At 53.9% G+C, this 18136-nt stretch overlaps 1 protein-coding gene across 1 annotated transcript in view; it reads right to left on the bottom strand.

The window, feature by feature from the left end:
• Nucleotides 1-18136, bottom strand: part of EFNB1 (ephrin B1) — a 55031-nt gene that overhangs the window by 18604 nt on the left and 18291 nt on the right. Inside the window, exon 2 of the mRNA XM_042480097.1 lies at nucleotides 10541-10920. Coding sequence (XP_042336031.1) covers nucleotides 10541-10920 — 380 coding nt within the window. The remainder of the gene's footprint in view (nucleotides 1-10540; nucleotides 10921-18136) is intronic.

Genomic DNA, 18136 nt, shown 5'->3' on the forward strand with positions numbered 1-18136 from the left:
GGCTTCACCCCCTTCTTTCTGTAGCTGCCCTGAGAGCGAAGGAGGCCAGACCTGATGCCCCCTTGCCACCCTGGGACACCCTCTCTCTCAAAAGGTTGCCACTGCCACACACACACACACCGCAGGAGGCCAGCAAGCCAAGAGGTCCCATGGCTTTTTGGGGGGGGAGGCTAACCAGCCCAGAACTCTCCCCCAAACACACACACACCAGACAAGAGGAGTGGCTCTCCCCTCTCCGCACTGTCTACCATGCAATTACCCACAATCACACACGACTTTTGTGTTGCTGATTAACGTAAACTCAGTCTTCTGAAACAGCTGTAATTGCAGGGCAAATGCCGGCTGAACTCCCTTTAATTTCAGCCCCTGCAACCCAAGCGCTCCAGCCTCCAGCCTCGGCAGGGTTTGCTTTATTGTATTTTAAACCCTCTCCCATTCTGGGTCAGACTGGAGGGAGCCATAGCCACCCCACAGAGAACGGACCTCCAGCGGACTGACGGACAGAGGGGTCGCAGGAGGAGGAGGAGGAGGAGGCGAAAAATGATACCCGTGTGGCTAAGGAAGCAGCCTCCCTGCTCTCAAAGGAGGGCAGCCATTTGGATGGGCTTCTTCCTGGGGGGGAGGAGAAGGAAGAGGGGTCACAGGCACTGCCCACCATCTCTCCAGAAAGGCAGAAACTTCCCCACATCAAGGGAGGCCAAGGGCTTCCCAAGCCAGCCGGATGCACATCCAAACTATGTGTGTGTAGACAAACTCTGGGGGTGACTTGCTTTCTCTTTGGCTGCCCAAACCCACACCACTCTCTTTCCCTACTTGCAACCCCCTGGAAATGAGGAGGAAGCAAGGGAGGGGAGAGCCAGGGCTGCAAAGCAGAAGTGCAGGAGGGTGCCCTCAACCCACAAAGTTCACATTGGCATCCCAAAAGCAGCCCAGCAGGCAAGCCCTCCCCACTGCAAGCGAGGTGGGCACCTGGCCCTTCTATGAGGGTGGGGGAAGCTCCTTCTGGGGGGATTTGCAAATGGGGCAGGAGCTGCGTCTCTTGCAGTGCATGAAGAGCAACAGGGCCAGATCCACTGCCACAAGGGCAGATGTCCAGTTCCTTGAAACGGGTTTCACTTCAGCAGAATTAAAACACAGCCAGGAAGTGGCATGCATGGTTTAGGAAAAGGCAAAGGAATCTCTTGTGCTTGTTGTTGTTGTCGTTGTTGTTATCTCTATCAAAAGATCTCAGGGCTGTGTACAAGTCAAGTCAATATGAACAGGTTAAAACAAATTAAAACAATACAAACACTTAAAATAGACTAAACGCATATTAAACACCTTAACAAGTTAAAACAGGTTGGGAAGCTTAAAAGCGTTTAAAACCAAGTGTGTAAGCACTTTGAAGTAAACCAGTCATCAGGCCTAAAGGCTTTCGTCAACAGCCAAGTTTTTATGCAAAAACATCACACCTCAACATGGGGGGGGGGTCCCCTAGACTGATGATCCCCAAGTAGCCCCCGGAGAATTTGCAGGAACCCAGGACACGGCTGTGGCCGATGGGCACAAAGATGGGCCAGTCCTTGGCCTCTTCTGCTCTAAACCTCGACAGCCCTCTGATCACACTTGAACCACCGCAGCTTCCCTGTCCTATGGCATCCTGGGATTTGGAGTTTCATGAGGTATATAGAAAGACCCCCATCCCACAAGGGCTGAGCTGGCCAGGCGTTCCCCCGAAAAAAACCTCCACATGCAACCACAGCAGTCCTTGATTTACGTTTTAATCTTTCAAGCAGAGTATGACTTTGGCAGGACAGAAGATTAGGAGCGCCTGCCTGGCGAAAGATAAATGCCAGGGAGGTCTCTTAAACAGTCCGCTTTGGCCAAAATCAAAATGCCTGAGCTCCCTCCCAGCCTCCCTTTAGCAGGTCTCTGTTATGGTTGAGGCCCCAATGCGCAATTAACATGCGAGGAGACTGTTGCAAGTCCAAGCTGCGCATCTTTTATTGTTCCTAATGACTCTTCCATCTGTGCAAAAACAGCCAAGACCAGGTGCTGCCAAAGGCAGAAAGAGGCAGGTAGGAAACAGAGCCAAAACTGCTGACATTTCCCCCCAGCTTCCTTTTCAGTTACGGTACTTTTTTAAGGCCCAACTTTGCTTTTGAGCCAAGAGCCGACTCTGCTTTGAGCAGCACTGAGCTCCCAGGCGCAATTCAAAGCACTGGTGGTGATGACCTCTGAAGCCCTATTCAGCCCTCTATGGCTCAGGCCCAGATTATCTGAAGAGCTTCATTGACCCCAAAAGAACCTCCCCAGCTCCATCCCACCACTTTCAGGAGCCTCTGGTGGGAGCCCAGCGGGCCGACGGGCGGCGGACAGGCGGGCGAGGCCTTCTTGGTAGGTCCCTGGAACACCCTCCTACCCAGAGGCGCCAGGCTGGCACCCTCTTTACTATTCATCCCTCCACAAACAGGTAAAGCCCTTTGTAGTCCAGCAAGCCTGTCTGAATTAAATTTTAAGGGTAAACAGTCCTTGCAGAAGGTGTCGGACTTTCATTTCTTGTTGCTGTGGCTGTAGGATGGCCAGATGTGATAAATGCAAAGGAGGGCAAGACACTTCAAAATGTAGGACATGACCAAATAAAAGCTAAAAGCACTCATATACGTAAATATAAATTCATGCTTCTTATTCATGCTTGAAACAGAGGACATTTTGGAATTCTTCCTGGATAGAAGGTTGAAATGTAGGACATGTCCTGAAAAAGAGGGTCATCTGGCCACCCTGTGTTGCTGTTGTTTTAATGGTTCATGTTTTAAATGCTTTTGGGCGTTTCATTGCTTTTTAACTTTTGTATGGTGTGTTTAACTAATTAACTAAATATTTTCACTAAGTATTTTTAACTACTATGAAGCACCTTAAGTCCTAAACTGGGGAAAAGGCAGGAAGCAAATAAGTCAATATCATCATCATTATCCTGGGGAGGGAGGGATTAAAAAAGATGACCATGTGCTCCCAACCCTGGGCCTTGCTGGTCAAGCATTGGGGAGGGCAGGTGGTCTGGGCTCCCAGGAGGGAGAGCTGGTGGATGGATGCTGCTGTGGCTCTTCCCAAGCTCCCTGTGGCCCGGGAGAGGCTACTGGCCTCACAGTGGAGTCCATGGCCCACTTGGAGGGCTTGGTGCCAGTGGCCCCTAGTGTGCCAGCTGTGGCCCTTCCTGCACAGAGATAGCCTAACCACAGCAGTCCATGCACCGAGTTGACAGATGCAATGCACTGTACGTGGGGCTGCCCTTGAAGACAACAACTTGGAAGCTGCAGCTGGTGCAAAATGCAGGCGCCAGACTGCTGACCCAAGTGCCGCATGGACAGCACAGAAACCCGGCCTTAAAGGAGCTGCACCAGCTGCCCATATGCTCCTGGTCTCAATCCATTCCAAGTCCTCAATGACCCACTCTACATATGTGCCTACCTGAGGATTGGGGCCTGGCAGAGCAGGGAGGGGGGTGGGGGGGAGAAAACAGAGAAATGCAACTCTTGCATTTAAGGACACACACACACCATGTGCATGTGGCTTCAGCCCTTACGCAAAGGAGATCATATATATGGAGTGGAGTGGGACAGCGGCCAAAGGACTGCACAGGATTTAAGTCTCCATTTTTGAGATAGAGGCCACCACTGATCTGCAAGAACCCAGCCTCTCCTCTCTTTCTAGGTCAGAGGAGGCAGAGCCACTCATGCACACTGAAAGGGCGCATGGGGAGAGGGAGAGAGGGGGGAGAGCAAGAGAACCACCTGCCTGGAAGATCTGTGTGTGTGTGTGTGTGTGTGTGTGTGTGTGTCTGTACACACACACACACACACACGCTAAAAAGTCCCCACACACATATGGCCACCTTTCTTTCCAACCCAAAAGCAGCCCCCCCCCCCCCCCGCAGTGCCCTGACTTCTGCCTTTTCTGCTTCAGGGCAAATGGACAGCCATCACTGGACAATTTGTGCTTCTGTGTGCTCCAACACATACATCCGACATACCCCCCCTGCTTGCCACTGCCGCCTCTGGCCCTAAAGGGCATCATGCTAATGCTCCTTCCATCAGATCAGGAACATTTGTTCACTCGGCTGCCAGAGCCATCGCAAGAGGTTTCCAAGGGGATTGGCAAGCGGGGATTAAGAGCAAAGCCATCACTCACTCGGCTGGCTGGCCAGCTAAGACCAGACTAAGACCAGGCCCCTCCTCACAATCCAAAGCAGGGCGGGGAGACGCCCAGAGAGTGCGCAAGACTGGGCACCCGAGGACATGGGAAGGGGCAGAGGGAGCTTAGGGCAGCCTCTGCAAGAGGAAAACAGACTTAAAGGTAAGGAGCCACCTGGACTTGGAGGGGGTATGGGTGCCCAGGGCCTGCCCATGGATGCCACGTGGAACCAGGACTTAAACCAGGGATGCGGACCCCCAAGGCCCAGGGCCCCGATCCACCCCCCCCCCCCCCCGGGCCTCCCAAATGGTAATGGTTCAACCACTTGATGGCTTCCCAGTTTTAGCACAGCCCTCACCATGCAAAAGCTTCAGGTGCTGGCCACAAGAAGTTTAAGCTAAAAGAGGCTGTTCTTGGTCCTGCCCCTTTTGCTTATCACCTCCCAAAAAGGAGTCTGGCCCTCAAAATGGAAGCTCTTCCCTGAGATCGGATTAAACTGGGGCTATTTCTACACACACACACAGCCTTTTGCAAGGATAAGCAACAAGCTAACATTGGGCTTGAAAACACCCACCAAGTGGACCTCTCAAGATGAGCCTGGAAAAGAAGTGAAGACATTCCCACTTCTCTGTGTATTAATCAAAGTGTATTATGATGCTTGAACATGGACAAACCATAGTTAAGGTGAATGGTGGTCTGCTGAAACAAGCCAAATAAAAAACTGAAGTTAAGATTAATCATAGCTTGCTTGGTTTTGGATGTCACAGTAAGCTGCAACTAATCTAAAATGGACCTGGAAGCCTCCTTATGGCCATGGAAAAGAGGAAGAGGATGCACGCATGCATGAAAGTCCAGGTCTTGCCATGGCCCAGGTGTGAAACGTGGCTCGGGCAGACGGCAGGGAATTAAGGAGAGGCGCACCCCCATGATGGGGACATTCTGCCGCCTGGGGCAGGGAGGGTCTGTGCCAGGCTTGGCAGAGAGAGGGGGCCCTGTACCCCAGTCCACCCTTCCTTGCCCCTTCAGCACCAACTGCTGGACCTCTGGGTTTTGCCAAATGAACCACAGCTTCCAAAAGAGCTAGAAGGAAGAGCAGACCATTCACAGAAGGACACCATTCACAAAAACCTAACAATTCGGGACTGCCAAATTTCCCAAAGAGAAAAAGGGGACAAAGCTCCCTGCTTCAACATGGAAGGCGGCAGCAAAGACTATGTCATGTCAGGCCAGGTCTGACCAGTGTCCTCAGAGAGAAAAAATAAAACCAGCTGATCATGGTTGTGCCCAAGACCTCCGCTGCGCATGGAACAACACACTTCCCCGAGATGAAAGCTGCATTTCACTGTCTGGACAAACGCTGGTCTTCCCTTGCAAGACAAGCTCCTCATCCCTGCCCTGCAGCCTTGGACGGCAGCAAAGTAACGAACTGCTCCTCACGTCTCTCTTGACCTGTGGGTCAGGAAAGGAGGGCCCCACGGCACTCCCCACACCATGAGGGCTTGTACTGAGAGCCCACTGGGCCAACAGATGGACAGGTCATGAGTGCTGATTGTCCCCAGACCCTGTGCCCTTTAAGAGGTGGGCTTCCTCCTCTCTGCCCCCCTTCTGGGGCCTGGAGCAGGGGGGCTCCTTCCCAGCCCCCTGAAGGCCCAAGCCAACCTCCACAGCCCCTTGGAGGGCCCAGTGCTCAGAGGAGCCACTGAGAAACTGCCCAGGCCAAGGCTGCCGGAGGGGCCACAGGGCCACGTCCCCTGCCAGCCCTGGGCTTTCCAAGTCCCTCTTGGGGAGGGGGAAACAACAGAAGATGCTAAAAACCCCACCCCACACACAGCCTGGCCGTTCTCAATACTAGACGGCAAGAGCTTCTGGGGGAGCCAGTCTGTGCGTCGGCAGTGATGCAATGAGGGGGACTGAATTAGTTGTGTGAACACCAGCTCTGTGCTTGGAGGCAGGATCAAAGGCCACACTCATCACACAGCACAAGCACACCATTAAGGCAAGGATGCAGCCAAACCATCCAAGACTCATTTCTGCAAAGGAGACTCCTTCCTTCCACAGAGAACAAACTGGGTAGATTAAATTCTGGAACGTATGCACTCCAATTCTCTCTCTCATTCTCTTTCTTTCTCCCACACGCATACAAGCAGGACTTAAGAAGAACAGCCTAATGTGCTGATAGGACCGGCACAACATCAGCTACCCCTGAACACCGCTTGACATGTACATGTGTGCCTATGTGCATGTGTGGACAACCCCATGCAAAGAAGTTCCCTACAAAGTTTGCTTCAGTGGGTCAGAAGCTGACCACTCTGACTTAGTGCTGAGGCTTCACAGAGGTCAGGCCCAAAACACACAAAGGCCACCTTGATCCACAGGCAGAAAGATGCATTCCCTCTCCAAGTGTGAGTCTACATTTAACCCAGAGCCCTTAACACAGATCGCTTAGAAACAGCAGCAGCTGCCCTCTGCCACCCTGACCAGAGCACCAGTGGTCAGCTGGGACTGTCCTGGTCAACACTAACTGGCAGCCAACACTTTTGTGGGGTCTCCATCAAGGGGCTCTTCCTTCTGGGCCAGGGCACCCCAGGACTGAGACTGCATCCCTCTCCATAAAAAGGCTTACTTGGCCACGGAGCTACAGGTGGCCCTTTGAAATTCCCAAGACAGGCTCTGTTGGCTCTTAACCTGAGCCCCCAAACAAAGGGGCCGAAGGGTCAATTCAGGACTAGGAAGCCCCCAGGGCAGGCAGGCAGGCAGGGAAACTGGCCAGCCAGTCGACTTTGGTGCCACTACTGCCTCACCAGCCAAGGACCAGATTGTGCCATCAGAATAATCAAGGAGGGAGAAGAAATGGACAGAGTTATGGTGCACCACTGCAAAACCCAGCAGCCCCTGCTGAGTGTGGGATGGAGAAACTGCATCTGCAGCAAGTACTAATGTCATGGAGAGACCTCTTGGCTTTCAAAAGCTCCTTTCTGTTCCTCCAAGCCAACCCCACTCTGTTGTGTGTCTTTGTGTGTCTGTGTGTGTGGTGTCCTGGCTGGGGGGCTGCCATCCTTTCTGAGAGGGATGAGAGGCCTGAAAAGGTTGCGCCTCAAAACCAGCTGCCAGGAGCCAGGAAAATCAACCAACGACAAAGGTCAGGCCGGAGGAGGAGGGATGTAAAAGGCAGCAGCAAGGGAAGGAGGGAGACAGGGAGGAAGAAAGACAGAGGGTGGGAGGCAGGCTCAGCGACGAAATCACATTTACTCTGGTCATGGTCTTCAGACAAGCTTCCGAGACAAAAAGCCATGCGTTGCACAATGGCTATTCTTTGGAGGGCTTGCACTGTCCATTCAGGGGCTTGAAAGCCCTGGGAGGGACCACCAGAGGCAGCCCTGCCCCAAGGAACCAAGGAGGAAGAATAGGAGGGGAAAGGGAAGGGGGCTGCCCTACATTTCATATGAGGAGAGCAAAGGGGGCCAGAGAAAAAACCCTCCAGCTTCACCACCAAAAACACTCCAAAGAGGAGGAGAAGGAATGGCCCCAAAATGAGAGCTCCCCACACACCCCACCCAGAAACTTCCCAGAGGGTCCTTCTGTGTGTGTGTGTGTGCGCGCGCGCACCTTCATGTCACCCACTGACGTGTGGAGACCCCGTAAATGTCACAGGGTAGATTTGCAGGCCCCTCCAGGCAGCCCCAAACCTAAGTTCTTCAGATGGAGACTGGAAGCTCCTGAACCCCATGAGCTTGGAAGCCATTTGCATGGAAACTACCCCCCCCCCCCAGCACTCACCCCAACAAACCAGAATCACTGAATCCAAAGGGATGGCCACTGGGCTTCCCCAGTGTTCCTGGCCCCCAAGAAAGGCCTCAGGGGCTGAGGATTGTACAGCCATAGAATGAAGGAGGGTTGATCTCTGGGGCTTTGGGAAAGGGAAAGTCTCCCATACACAGGAGATACCCAGCTCTGCCCCCTGAAACCCCGGTTCAGCCAGACTTGGCTGTGGGGTGAGGTGGGCAGGCTGCCCCTTTCTTGCCCTAATGCTCTTCTGCCATCTCCTCCCATTGTGGTGGAAATATTCCTTGTTGAAATATAAAAGCTATAGAAAGATGGAGTCACCTTTGTCAGCCAGAGAGAGTTTTTGAAATAAAGGCTTGGAGTTACTAGAGCAAAGGAATAGTGAGTGCATCTTGACCTGGATGGAAGCTGGCACCAGTAGAAAGACATAACATAAACTACTGAGATAAGGACATTCAGAAGCAAGGTTAGAAGGAAGGCTAAAGGAGGGGTAAGGAGTGATGATGCACTTTTAATGTATGCATGTATTTCTGTTCTGATTGTAAGAATTCTATATGCTTAAATTGTAATTAGCCAATCAGGTGTATGGAAGAAGCTCCTTTGTCTTGAATAATATCAAAAGAGCCATTTTGTCTTGTTCGGGGTTCTCAGCTTTTTGGAACTTGAATTCCACTGAGTTCAATGCTTTCCTTTGTCGACAACTGGAAATAAACTTATGGATTTTCAATTACTAGGTCCTCTTGCTAATCCTATTGATCTGCCAATCCTAGAAATCTAAGTCTCCTGAAATTTCTGTTACACCATGATGCTCCTGATGGGCTGCAGCAGATCCCAGAATCTCAAGAAAACAGCTACAGAGATGGTGCAGGAAAATCCACCTTCAAGCAACATTTAGCCTCAGGTTTCCTGCACACCACACAACTATGGGGTGAGGGCCCCACTGGAATCACCATGGCTCCATCCCAAGGCACTCCAGGATTTGCAGTTTGGTGAGGTGTTCAGAGGTCTCTGCCTGAGACACATTGGGCGTTCCATCGCAATCCTGGCAGCCCCTCAAAACTCCTCTGGCCCCACTTTGTTTCTGGGAGACGCAATCCCCATTGGGGCAGGCCCACCTTGGCTCAGTAATGCCACGCCAAACCACCTTCTTCCGCTGGCTATGTGTGTGCCACACCTGGAGCACACTTGGGGGGGGCAACCTTGGGGGGCCTGGACTTCCAGGTCCCTCCCCAGCACTCTTCCAGCCTCTCTCCAAGCATCCCACAAACTACATCTCCCACACCGCCAGTGATGCTCAAGCACACAGCATGGCTGCCTTGACCATGGCTGCCTTGACCATGCTTCCCTCTGCAGCCAACTGAGGCGGGGGACAGGAAGTCCCAGCCGGCAAACACAACTTCCAGGGAGGCCAAACAGCAGCAGTGTGTGTTCGGCAGGGTTGTCCCTCGTGAGAGGAACTGGCTGTGGGCCCCACTGATCCCTTAGATCTGCAAGAGCCCCTCGCCCAACACAGACACACGCAAATCACACGCCACGACACGGGTGCTTCCTTTCAAAAAAAAAGCACAAAGGAGAAAAACATTCTGAGAAAACAATGAAGGAGGAGAAAAAAGACCCCTCCCCAGCCAGCCTGACCCCTTGGAGGGAAGACCCTTTTCACAGAAGGCTTTTAGTATTCAGGAACCCAAAAGGATGGAAAGAAGGAGGCAGAGCTCTGGCTTCCAAAGGTTTAGAAAGATAAATCTTCAGCTCCAGCCATGAAAGAGACCCCCCTCCCCAAGGAAGAGTGGGGAGAAGGGGGACTCTAAACAACTGCTCCCTTGCAAGGCAGCTGTCTATGGGGAGCTGAGGACGCCTGAGAAAGGGCCCCAGGAGTCCTGGCCCAAAGCAGAGGACACATCTGCATGCCTGCCTCCCCCCAGCCAAAAAGAGAAAGGAAGAAAAAGGAAGAAATCCCCTTGGCTTCCCCCCCCCCCCCCGCCTCTCAAGGGCTTAAATCCGCTGCTGGGGAAGATAAAGGGGGACAGAAAAGCTTAGGGTTGGCTAGCTCCTTAATGCAAGGGGCTTCTTTTGCGGGAAGGGAGGTAAAATGTGGGTGGCCAAGGGGGGGGGCTTTTCCAGCAATGGCAATTTCATGCCTTGGCAAGAGGGAGGCAAGGTAAGAGAGCCAGACCAAGAGGAAAGGAGAGGAAAGGAGGTGGTGGTGGTGGTGGTGGTGGTCTCTGGCCAGGACAAAAGCCAAAGTTCAGTGCACAGCCAGCCCACCGTCCAGAAGCCAAAGGGGATAGTGTTGAAAGGGAACGGCAGTTGGAGGGGCTAACAGGAAAAGTCAGAAGGAGTCTCAAACCTCCAGAATAAGAGAGTGGGCATCAGGAGGAGGAGGAGAACTGGGACGAAAGGACCTTCAAAAGACACCATACCAGCTCCCCCCCTGGACCCCCTTTCCCTTCCCTTGGCAGGAACTGCCCCACACAGAGGACTCCACAAGCCCCCCTCACACTCATCCATACACTAGCTCCAAGTGAGCACTGTGGGGCAACCCCACTGGTTTGCTTCTCCCCTCAGGCAGCAAAATGCCCTGGGACACCTATGGCTGGCTGGTAGCAGAAGCGACTGGGGCCCACGCCAGCCATGGGCAGAGGTTCCGGAGGTGCCACAGGGCTAGTTGGTGGGGGATGCGGGTACTCACAGGTGATGAAGTAGTCCTGCCCCGGCTTGAACTCAAGGCCCATGTAATTGGGGCTGAACTCCTGGAACTTGATGGTAAAGCGGATCTCCTGCTCAGGCCGGTTGCAGGTCACCAGCACGTTTGGGTCCATGACAGTGCTGCAGGAGTCCGCCTGGTCCCGCTTCACCAGGTACAGCTTGTAGTACTCATAGGGCCTGGACGGCTCCGCCTTCGGACAGATGATGTCCAACTTGTCCCCGATTTCTGGGTAGATGACCAGCCCCTTCCCAGGCACGAATCTGGAAGGAGGGGGAGAAATGATGTTAGCTCAGCCCACAGGAGGTCAGTCCCTCTCTGCCCCAGATCAGTGCACAGCCCTTGCACGAACGAGGCATGTCTGGCCCACTCTTGGCATGAAAACCCACTGGTGGGGAACGCATATGTCGGCATGACAGGGTGGCACTCATGTATCAAGCTAACAGGTCCATTGGACAGTCCTTCTGGAATCAGAGCAATACAGACAACCAACCACCAAGACCCCCATCCTCAAGAGACCTCTAGACAACTTTGGAGAACAGTCATAGAAAATGCAGCGCCAAGAGTGTTGAAAAGGACCCCAGACCCACCCCCGGAGTTGTCTGGGGTGGCAAGCACGCAGGCAGAGGACGGATGGAGGGGCATCTCAGTCTCAAAACCTACATGGACAGGATGGCCCTTGATGTTCACCTAGACAGGTGAGGAGGGCACCACTCTAACAGGGCTGGGCACATGGACCTCTCCCTCCATACCAGCCTTTCCTCCATTGCATCAGCCCACTGGCCTCGGGCCATCTGCTCTCTGGGACCCTTCCCCATGCCAAGCAGGCCCCCTGACACAAAGCCTCTCTGCCATCCCCCATGAGCTAAAAGGTCTCAGGCGGGGGACTTTACCAGTATTTCAGGTGGAGACCATGGGGATTAAACCTGGGGGACCACATACTCCCCACATTTTCCAGCCTTGCCTTCCTGGTGGGGGGCAGTCCCCCCTTCTCTAGAGGAAGACTCATTTCTAGCGCTAATCTGACCCAAATTTTAGTGTACCGTATTCCTATTGGACAGTTTTAAATTTTTTGATGTTTAATCTTTTTTTAGGGGTTGATCGCTGTTTTTATGATTGGGGGAGGGGTTAGGTTTGGGGGTTTTAACTTAGTAATTTTTAATTGTTTGATGTTTTATTTATACTGTTGGAATCCACTTTGATTCCTTTGTGAAAAAGTGGAATACAAATAAATATTATTATTATTATTATTATTATTATTATTATTATTATTATTAACAACACACATACCCCACTCAGGGAGAGAATTCCCAAAAAGAGTTTGTGTGTTGGGAGTGGGAAAGCAGATGAGTGCCACTTGACAAGGCAGGGTGCCACGCAGTGGGCAGGGCAGTCTCCCTGGATGGAAGGTGGGCATCCGTAGATGGGAAGCCAGGGAAGGCTGGCAGGTACCAGGGAGACGATTAACGCTCGGGCAGCCCCATTGCCATTCCAAGGCAATCACTTGAGAGCCTTTGTGAGCAACAAGAATTAGAGGGACCACGTGGAGGTGGAGGAGGAGGAGGAGGAGGAGGAGGAGGAGGAGGAGAAGGCAACCCTCCACTTGGGCTAAGCAGCATAATCTGCTCCTGATGAAAGAGAACCTGGGAATGGATGTTAATGCCAAACTATCTTGGCTGCAAGGCAACCACAATTCCCTCGAAACAGGCTGGGTCCTCTATGGAAACTAGAAAGCCTGCGGCAAAGGCCCAGCTGAGAGGCTACTTCTCTGGCTCTGGGGGCCGCCAGGTCTGCCCCCCAAAACTCACATGGGCTGCAGCTGCCTGGAGGAAGAAGGGAGGCTGGCCAGCTCCCCTCCTCTTCTATGGGGAGCAATGGGACACTCAGCCCATTGCCCCAATGGACAAGCTATGGCCATGGGAAGAAGGGAAGGGGAGAGCCCTGCATCCCTATGGACCTCCAAAGGCCAGCAGCTCACCCAGTTGCACCAGCTCCACACACGGTATGATGAGAAAGGCTGGGATGAAGCGGCAGTGACATGGAGGCTCGGGACACAGGGACTCTTCTGGGGAGGTTCTCACAGCCCAAAGGCCTCTGGATGGAGGAAGCCTCTGCCTAGTGGGAAGAACCCAGAAAGTGTGTGGGTAAGAGCAGCCCCAAAAGTGGGGGTAGCAAGGAGGGTCCTGGGCCAATACTACTAGAGTGCAGTCCCTGCTTGGCAGGCTCCACCCCACTCAGATTGGCATCCCCAGCATCCCCTGGGCCTCTGCTCCAACTCTGCCCATCCACCCTTGTCTGTCCATCCATCTGTCCATCCATCTCCCCTGCCTCAGAAGGTGCCTGTGAAGAGCTGGCCGGAGCACAGGCCAGGGAGCCCCCAGAGCCAGGCCACACTCGGCCATCAGCGGGTCCAGCAAACCTCCAGATGGGATCCTAACAGCACACAGATCTCGCCTGAGAAAGGTTTTTTAGAAGACACACACTCACACAAACAGAGATGACTGTGAAGCCCTTTGGAAGCCATTTGGAAGAAGAGAAGGAGGCCAAGGAGCGGTTTCCTCCTGACGGCTGCTGGAGGGAAGAGCCGTCCGCCTGCTCCAGCCAGAAACAGCTGCTGAACCAAGCCCTCCTTCCAAGGACAACAAAGCCAGCTCTGTTGGGCATCCCTCCCTCTCCTCCCTCTCCTGCGCCACCACCCAAAAACCCACTGCTTCCAAGGCCCAGACATCCCTGCAACGCAACCACACCCTGGGAGCCTGAGCCTGGGCACTGGCCTTCCCTCTCACTTCCCTTGCATCAGGGACCAACCTGGACAGGTCCACGGGGTTCCCAAAAATACCCAGGCACCAGCCCAGGGATGCTGGTTCCTCCTCCTGGGGTGGAGAGGGCAGCTGGGCTATCCCTCCACTGCAAGCTGATGCCCTGAAAAATCACTGCTGCTCTCTGTTGTCCTTATCACACAAAAGCCGCCACCCGCAGGCACAGGATGGGGTCAGGTGTCCCAATGATCCCCCCTTCTGGTGGGGGCACCACCACCTGCCCCCCAACCGCTCTGCCCTCGGGTCTGGATCCACACAATTCCCCAGAGAGAGAGAGAAAGGACAGGGAGGGCACCCTTCGGAGGTACTCCAATGGAAGGGCAGAGGCAGGGGACGGAAGTGACGGGGTCACTCAGGGGCCCAAGCAAGTGCCTGACCACGTGAAGGCCTGATTCCGGCCGTGGGACAGCCTGAAGTTAGGGCGGAGGGGTTTGCCGGCACTCCCCCCCTTTGCAATTTTGCAAAGCCCCTCTTCTCCCCTCCTCCAGTGCCTTTGTCCCTCTTTTGTGTTCCCTCCTCTTAGAAGGCCTTACAAAAAGGAAAGCAGTGGCAGCAGCAGGAGAGGTAATTACAGCACTCTCTTAACGATCTTGCACTGGCGTGCCAACACGTAATTTCATCTTTTAATTCCATTTCATTCTAAGAGTTGTCTAATTTTCCCCTGGGAATTTTCTGCTTTCCTTTCTAAAATTACCCACGAAAGGAGGGCGGCTAAACCCAGTGCCTTCTTCGTTCAGAGGCAAATGAGGCCGCTTGGCGCTGAGACGCAAACGGGGCCAACCCGGCCCTGCTTCCTTCCCTGTCAGCTGCTGCTGCCTTCCCTCAATGCCTCCCAAGAGTCATGGGACAGGGAAGGGGAATAAGCCATCCTTTCCTGTAGCCAGGTCCCTGGCAGACCACAAGAGACCACAGCTTCATGGGGCGCCAGGCAGAATGCCACCTTGCCAGCTGACCAAGCTCTTGAATGCACCAAAGCTATGGGGACCAGGGGATTTGGGGGTGGGGGGCAGTGGATGCTTTCTAAAAGACCTCCCAAATCCAAAAAAGAACGCAAGAACACTCTCCCAACCATTCTGGAGCACTTGTTTCCTTACATGTGTTTAAAAATGTATTTGGATGGCTGGGTGGGGCAGATCAGAACCACTCTTGGGGCCACATTGGCCATTCATTCCTGCCCTAGATTACAAGGGAAACCTGCCTCTCCCTGCCCCACCCTTCCCACCCACATGAATTCCAGCAAGAGAAGCCAGGTGAGCCAAGAGGAAAGGGAAAGAGCAGCACATTCTCCAGCCCTGACTCACAGAGCCATAAATGCAGCCCCCTTTCCATAGAGCCCCTCCTGAAATGCCCCAGTGGGAACCCATAGAGGGAGAATCAAAGGACCCAATCAGTGCCCACTTATGGTGTGCAACGTCGCTCTCTTCACGACACCAGGATGCTTTTGCTGAAACCATGACAAGGGAAGAACATATGAACACAACAGAAGGGCAAACTGGACTGGCCCAGCCTCCTGGACTGGCTTCAGATAGCCTCCTGGCCATCTGGGTGCCCTTTCCAGCCTGAGCTGGTTCTGCGCCAGCCTTTGCCAGGGGCAGAGCCAGGGAAGACGTGGCCAAGCCCAGGCCCAGCGTGGCGAGCTGGACTCGCAGAGCAAGAGAGGAGGGAGTGGCCACCACCCTCACCCCAGATGCAGACTGTGGGGATGGCAGAGGCGGCCCTGGGCTTCCCTAAAAGCAGCCTTCCTTTTGGGCTCTCCCTTCTAAAGCAAAACTTCCCTTTCAGCCCCAGGCTTGTCTTGGAAGAGGAACCAAGGCAGCATTATTCAGGCCACTCTCCTCCTCCTCAGCCTTCCTTGGGAGAAGAAGGGACGGGATCAAAGCAGCAGCCCCACAACTGAGTGGAAGCACACAGAACCGGGCTCCTCCTCCGTCTCTGCAAAGAGAATGGCTCTTGAATTGCAGGACGTCTCAGGAGCACAAAGGCTCCCCCACTCCCTGCCCTACGGATCTCTCCCACTCCCAGGCCTTATTCACCAGTTCTGGTCACGGATCTTATTGGGGCCACTGGGAACAGGTGGACTCTTTTCTATCACCCCACCCCTTCCCCCAATGGTTTCCATAACCGTCTTCCAAGGAATTCAGCCGGCAGACTGTGCAAACACAGTTGCCATGAAAGCGCTTGCAACGCAGGACGTCCGCCATACCTCCCCATGCTCTCTTTGTTCATGCAAGCAGCCCTTGAGACAGGCTGCCCTTGCCCCAGCCCCAAAGGAGGAGGACGGAGATAGAGAAAGCAGACCCCAAGGCAGACCCAGACACTACAATACACCTCACCATCTCCCGCCAACCCCAAAACTTCTGGCCAGTTTTTGTCAAATCAAGGATCCCAAAGGCAGATTCCAGCAGAGCTGCGCCGACTCCTTCCCTGGCATCCCAGCACACCCCCCCCCCCAGCAAAGTTCTTCTTTTCCACAAAAGGAAGCAGACATTGGGCTCCCAAGGGGTCCTCAGAGGAGTTTCTCCTTCTCCACAGAGATCCATCTCACAGAGAAACCCAAGGGTCAGTTCAAAAGCGCTCAGGGGGCTCTGATGGGAATCCATGCCAATGGCTCTGTTTTAAGGAAGCCAGCTGCAATCTCCCCACAGAGCCCCACTAATTCCACTCCTCCCTCTGGTCTCACGGACAGACAGAGAGCCTTCTGTGCCCCCCTGCCCCTACCAAAGGCTTAAGGGCCAACGGCTGCCTCTCTGGCAGCTGAGGAGCATGTGGGTCTGCTCCTATGACTCCGCACAAGTGGGCCTGGTCCTGTGACTCCGCGCCAGGAACCCCCTCTGAGGCTCCGTCTGCAGCACAGGCTGCCCAGCCCCTGGGACTGGGACTGGGACTGGGAGGCCTGGCCCTTGGCGGATGGAAAGGTCCGGTGACCTGCACACTTCTTGCAGTTATGGGGATGGGGGGATCTTTATCCATGGAATCATAACCTTTTTTTTAGGGACTCCTCTAATCCCTTGTATGGGGCATGTGTTGTAGTATGAATATAATTTTATACTGTTTTTATTTTGATATTTTAATTGTTTATTAATTGTATCAAGTTTTTTAAAATGTTTCTATTTGTGAGTCACCTGGGGTCCCTTTCTGGGAGAAAGGTGGCATAAAAATGAAACAAGCGGACGTCGGTTGCTCCAGCTGCTCATTTACCCAGCAGGGCAACCAGGCCAGTTTGTCAGCTCCTCGTGAGCCACTTTCTCAGGCTGGCATGCCGAGGTCCTTCACGGCCACTTCCCTGCTGCCATAAGCCCTTTGGGCACCGTTTCCCTTGCGCTGCGCACACCACTGCCTCCTCTCACAGATCTGACCCACAGCCCTCCTCCTCCGCCTTCCTCGAATGAAGGGGGAAAGCCACAAAGCAAACATGGCTGCTACATACACAGAGACACACCTGGCTCAAAGGTGGCTGAGATACAGAAGACCTGTGCCTCAGGCAGGAATGTCTCTTCCCACCCCCCATATGCTCCTGGACAGGCCCCAACCACCCCATGCGCAAGTGGAAGCTGGGACCACTCTGCCAACTAAAAGGGTGCCACTTTGCCAGTGCCCTTTTTCTAGAAACCTATCAGCAGGAGCAGCCCTCTCTGCCATTCAGAAAAATGCCCAACAACAATGACAGGTGCCCTTCCTCCCTCCCCTGGAAGGTCAAAGATCATACTGATCTCTCAGAAAGATGCAAAAGGCATCCAAGTGAGACCAAAACATGTCCAGGGATCTACCCTTGGCCTGGAAACCAGCAGCCCAGCGGGAAACGCTCCCCTGGGAATGCCCCGTCTCCCTCACACACACAAACACAAACATGGCACCCAGGCCATGGCAGCAGCCACCTCTGAGCCCGGCTGGCTGCCTGTTTTCAGGTTTTGGCTAAAGACTGGAGTCTTCCCAAGAGCAGCTGACAACAAGGTTGGAGACACACTTGCATCAGCATTTGCCCCAACAAGAGGATAGAAGCAAGCAGCCTCATTTTGATGTCCTGGGAAAGGGGTCCCGTCCTCGGCCCCATTTGGCTAAGATTGCCCCTAATGGGCTACAGCTCCCCTTCCTCCAAAAGCTGCTCTTCCTCCTACTTATGCTCCCTGGAGCCACGCAATAAAGCCCCAGCAAGCCATCCTTCCGTCCCTCCATCCTTCAATGTGCAAGAGGAACAAAGGAGGCTCCCCCACACAGAAGCCCCTCTTTGTTGCCCCATATCCTCCCCGCCCCCTGCATCCATTCTCTGCCGGCCGTTCCTTGGGAGCGATCAGGTGGCCCTGGGTCCCATTTCCTGGTTGTTTCAAGAGGTGTTTTCTGATGGGAAAGGTGAAAAGGGGACTTGTGTGGCATGTAAACCGACTCCTCCCGGTTGGGTAAACAAGGAGAGCTCTCTTTGCATGGCGGGGGGGGGGTGGCTGGGGGGCACCAGAGATGCCCTTCTGGGGAACAGGGGGAAACCGAAGCCCAGCTCCTTTTCTTGCTGGAAAGGGAGGGGCAAAGGTGGGGGTCCTGGGAAGGCCCTGAAAACCAGCCCCCCCCAAGCAGGGCCCAAGGCTTCCTCCCCAGCCACTGCCTCCCAGCCACTCTCAACAAACCCACTGTGCGCCATGCTCCCCCCAAAAACGCCATGCATGAATGC

The sequence above is a fragment of the Sceloporus undulatus genome, chromosome 7 (genome assembly GCF_019175285.1).
Source record: "Sceloporus undulatus isolate JIND9_A2432 ecotype Alabama chromosome 7, SceUnd_v1.1, whole genome shotgun sequence".
NCBI lineage: Eukaryota > Metazoa > Chordata > Lepidosauria > Squamata > Phrynosomatidae > Sceloporus > Sceloporus undulatus.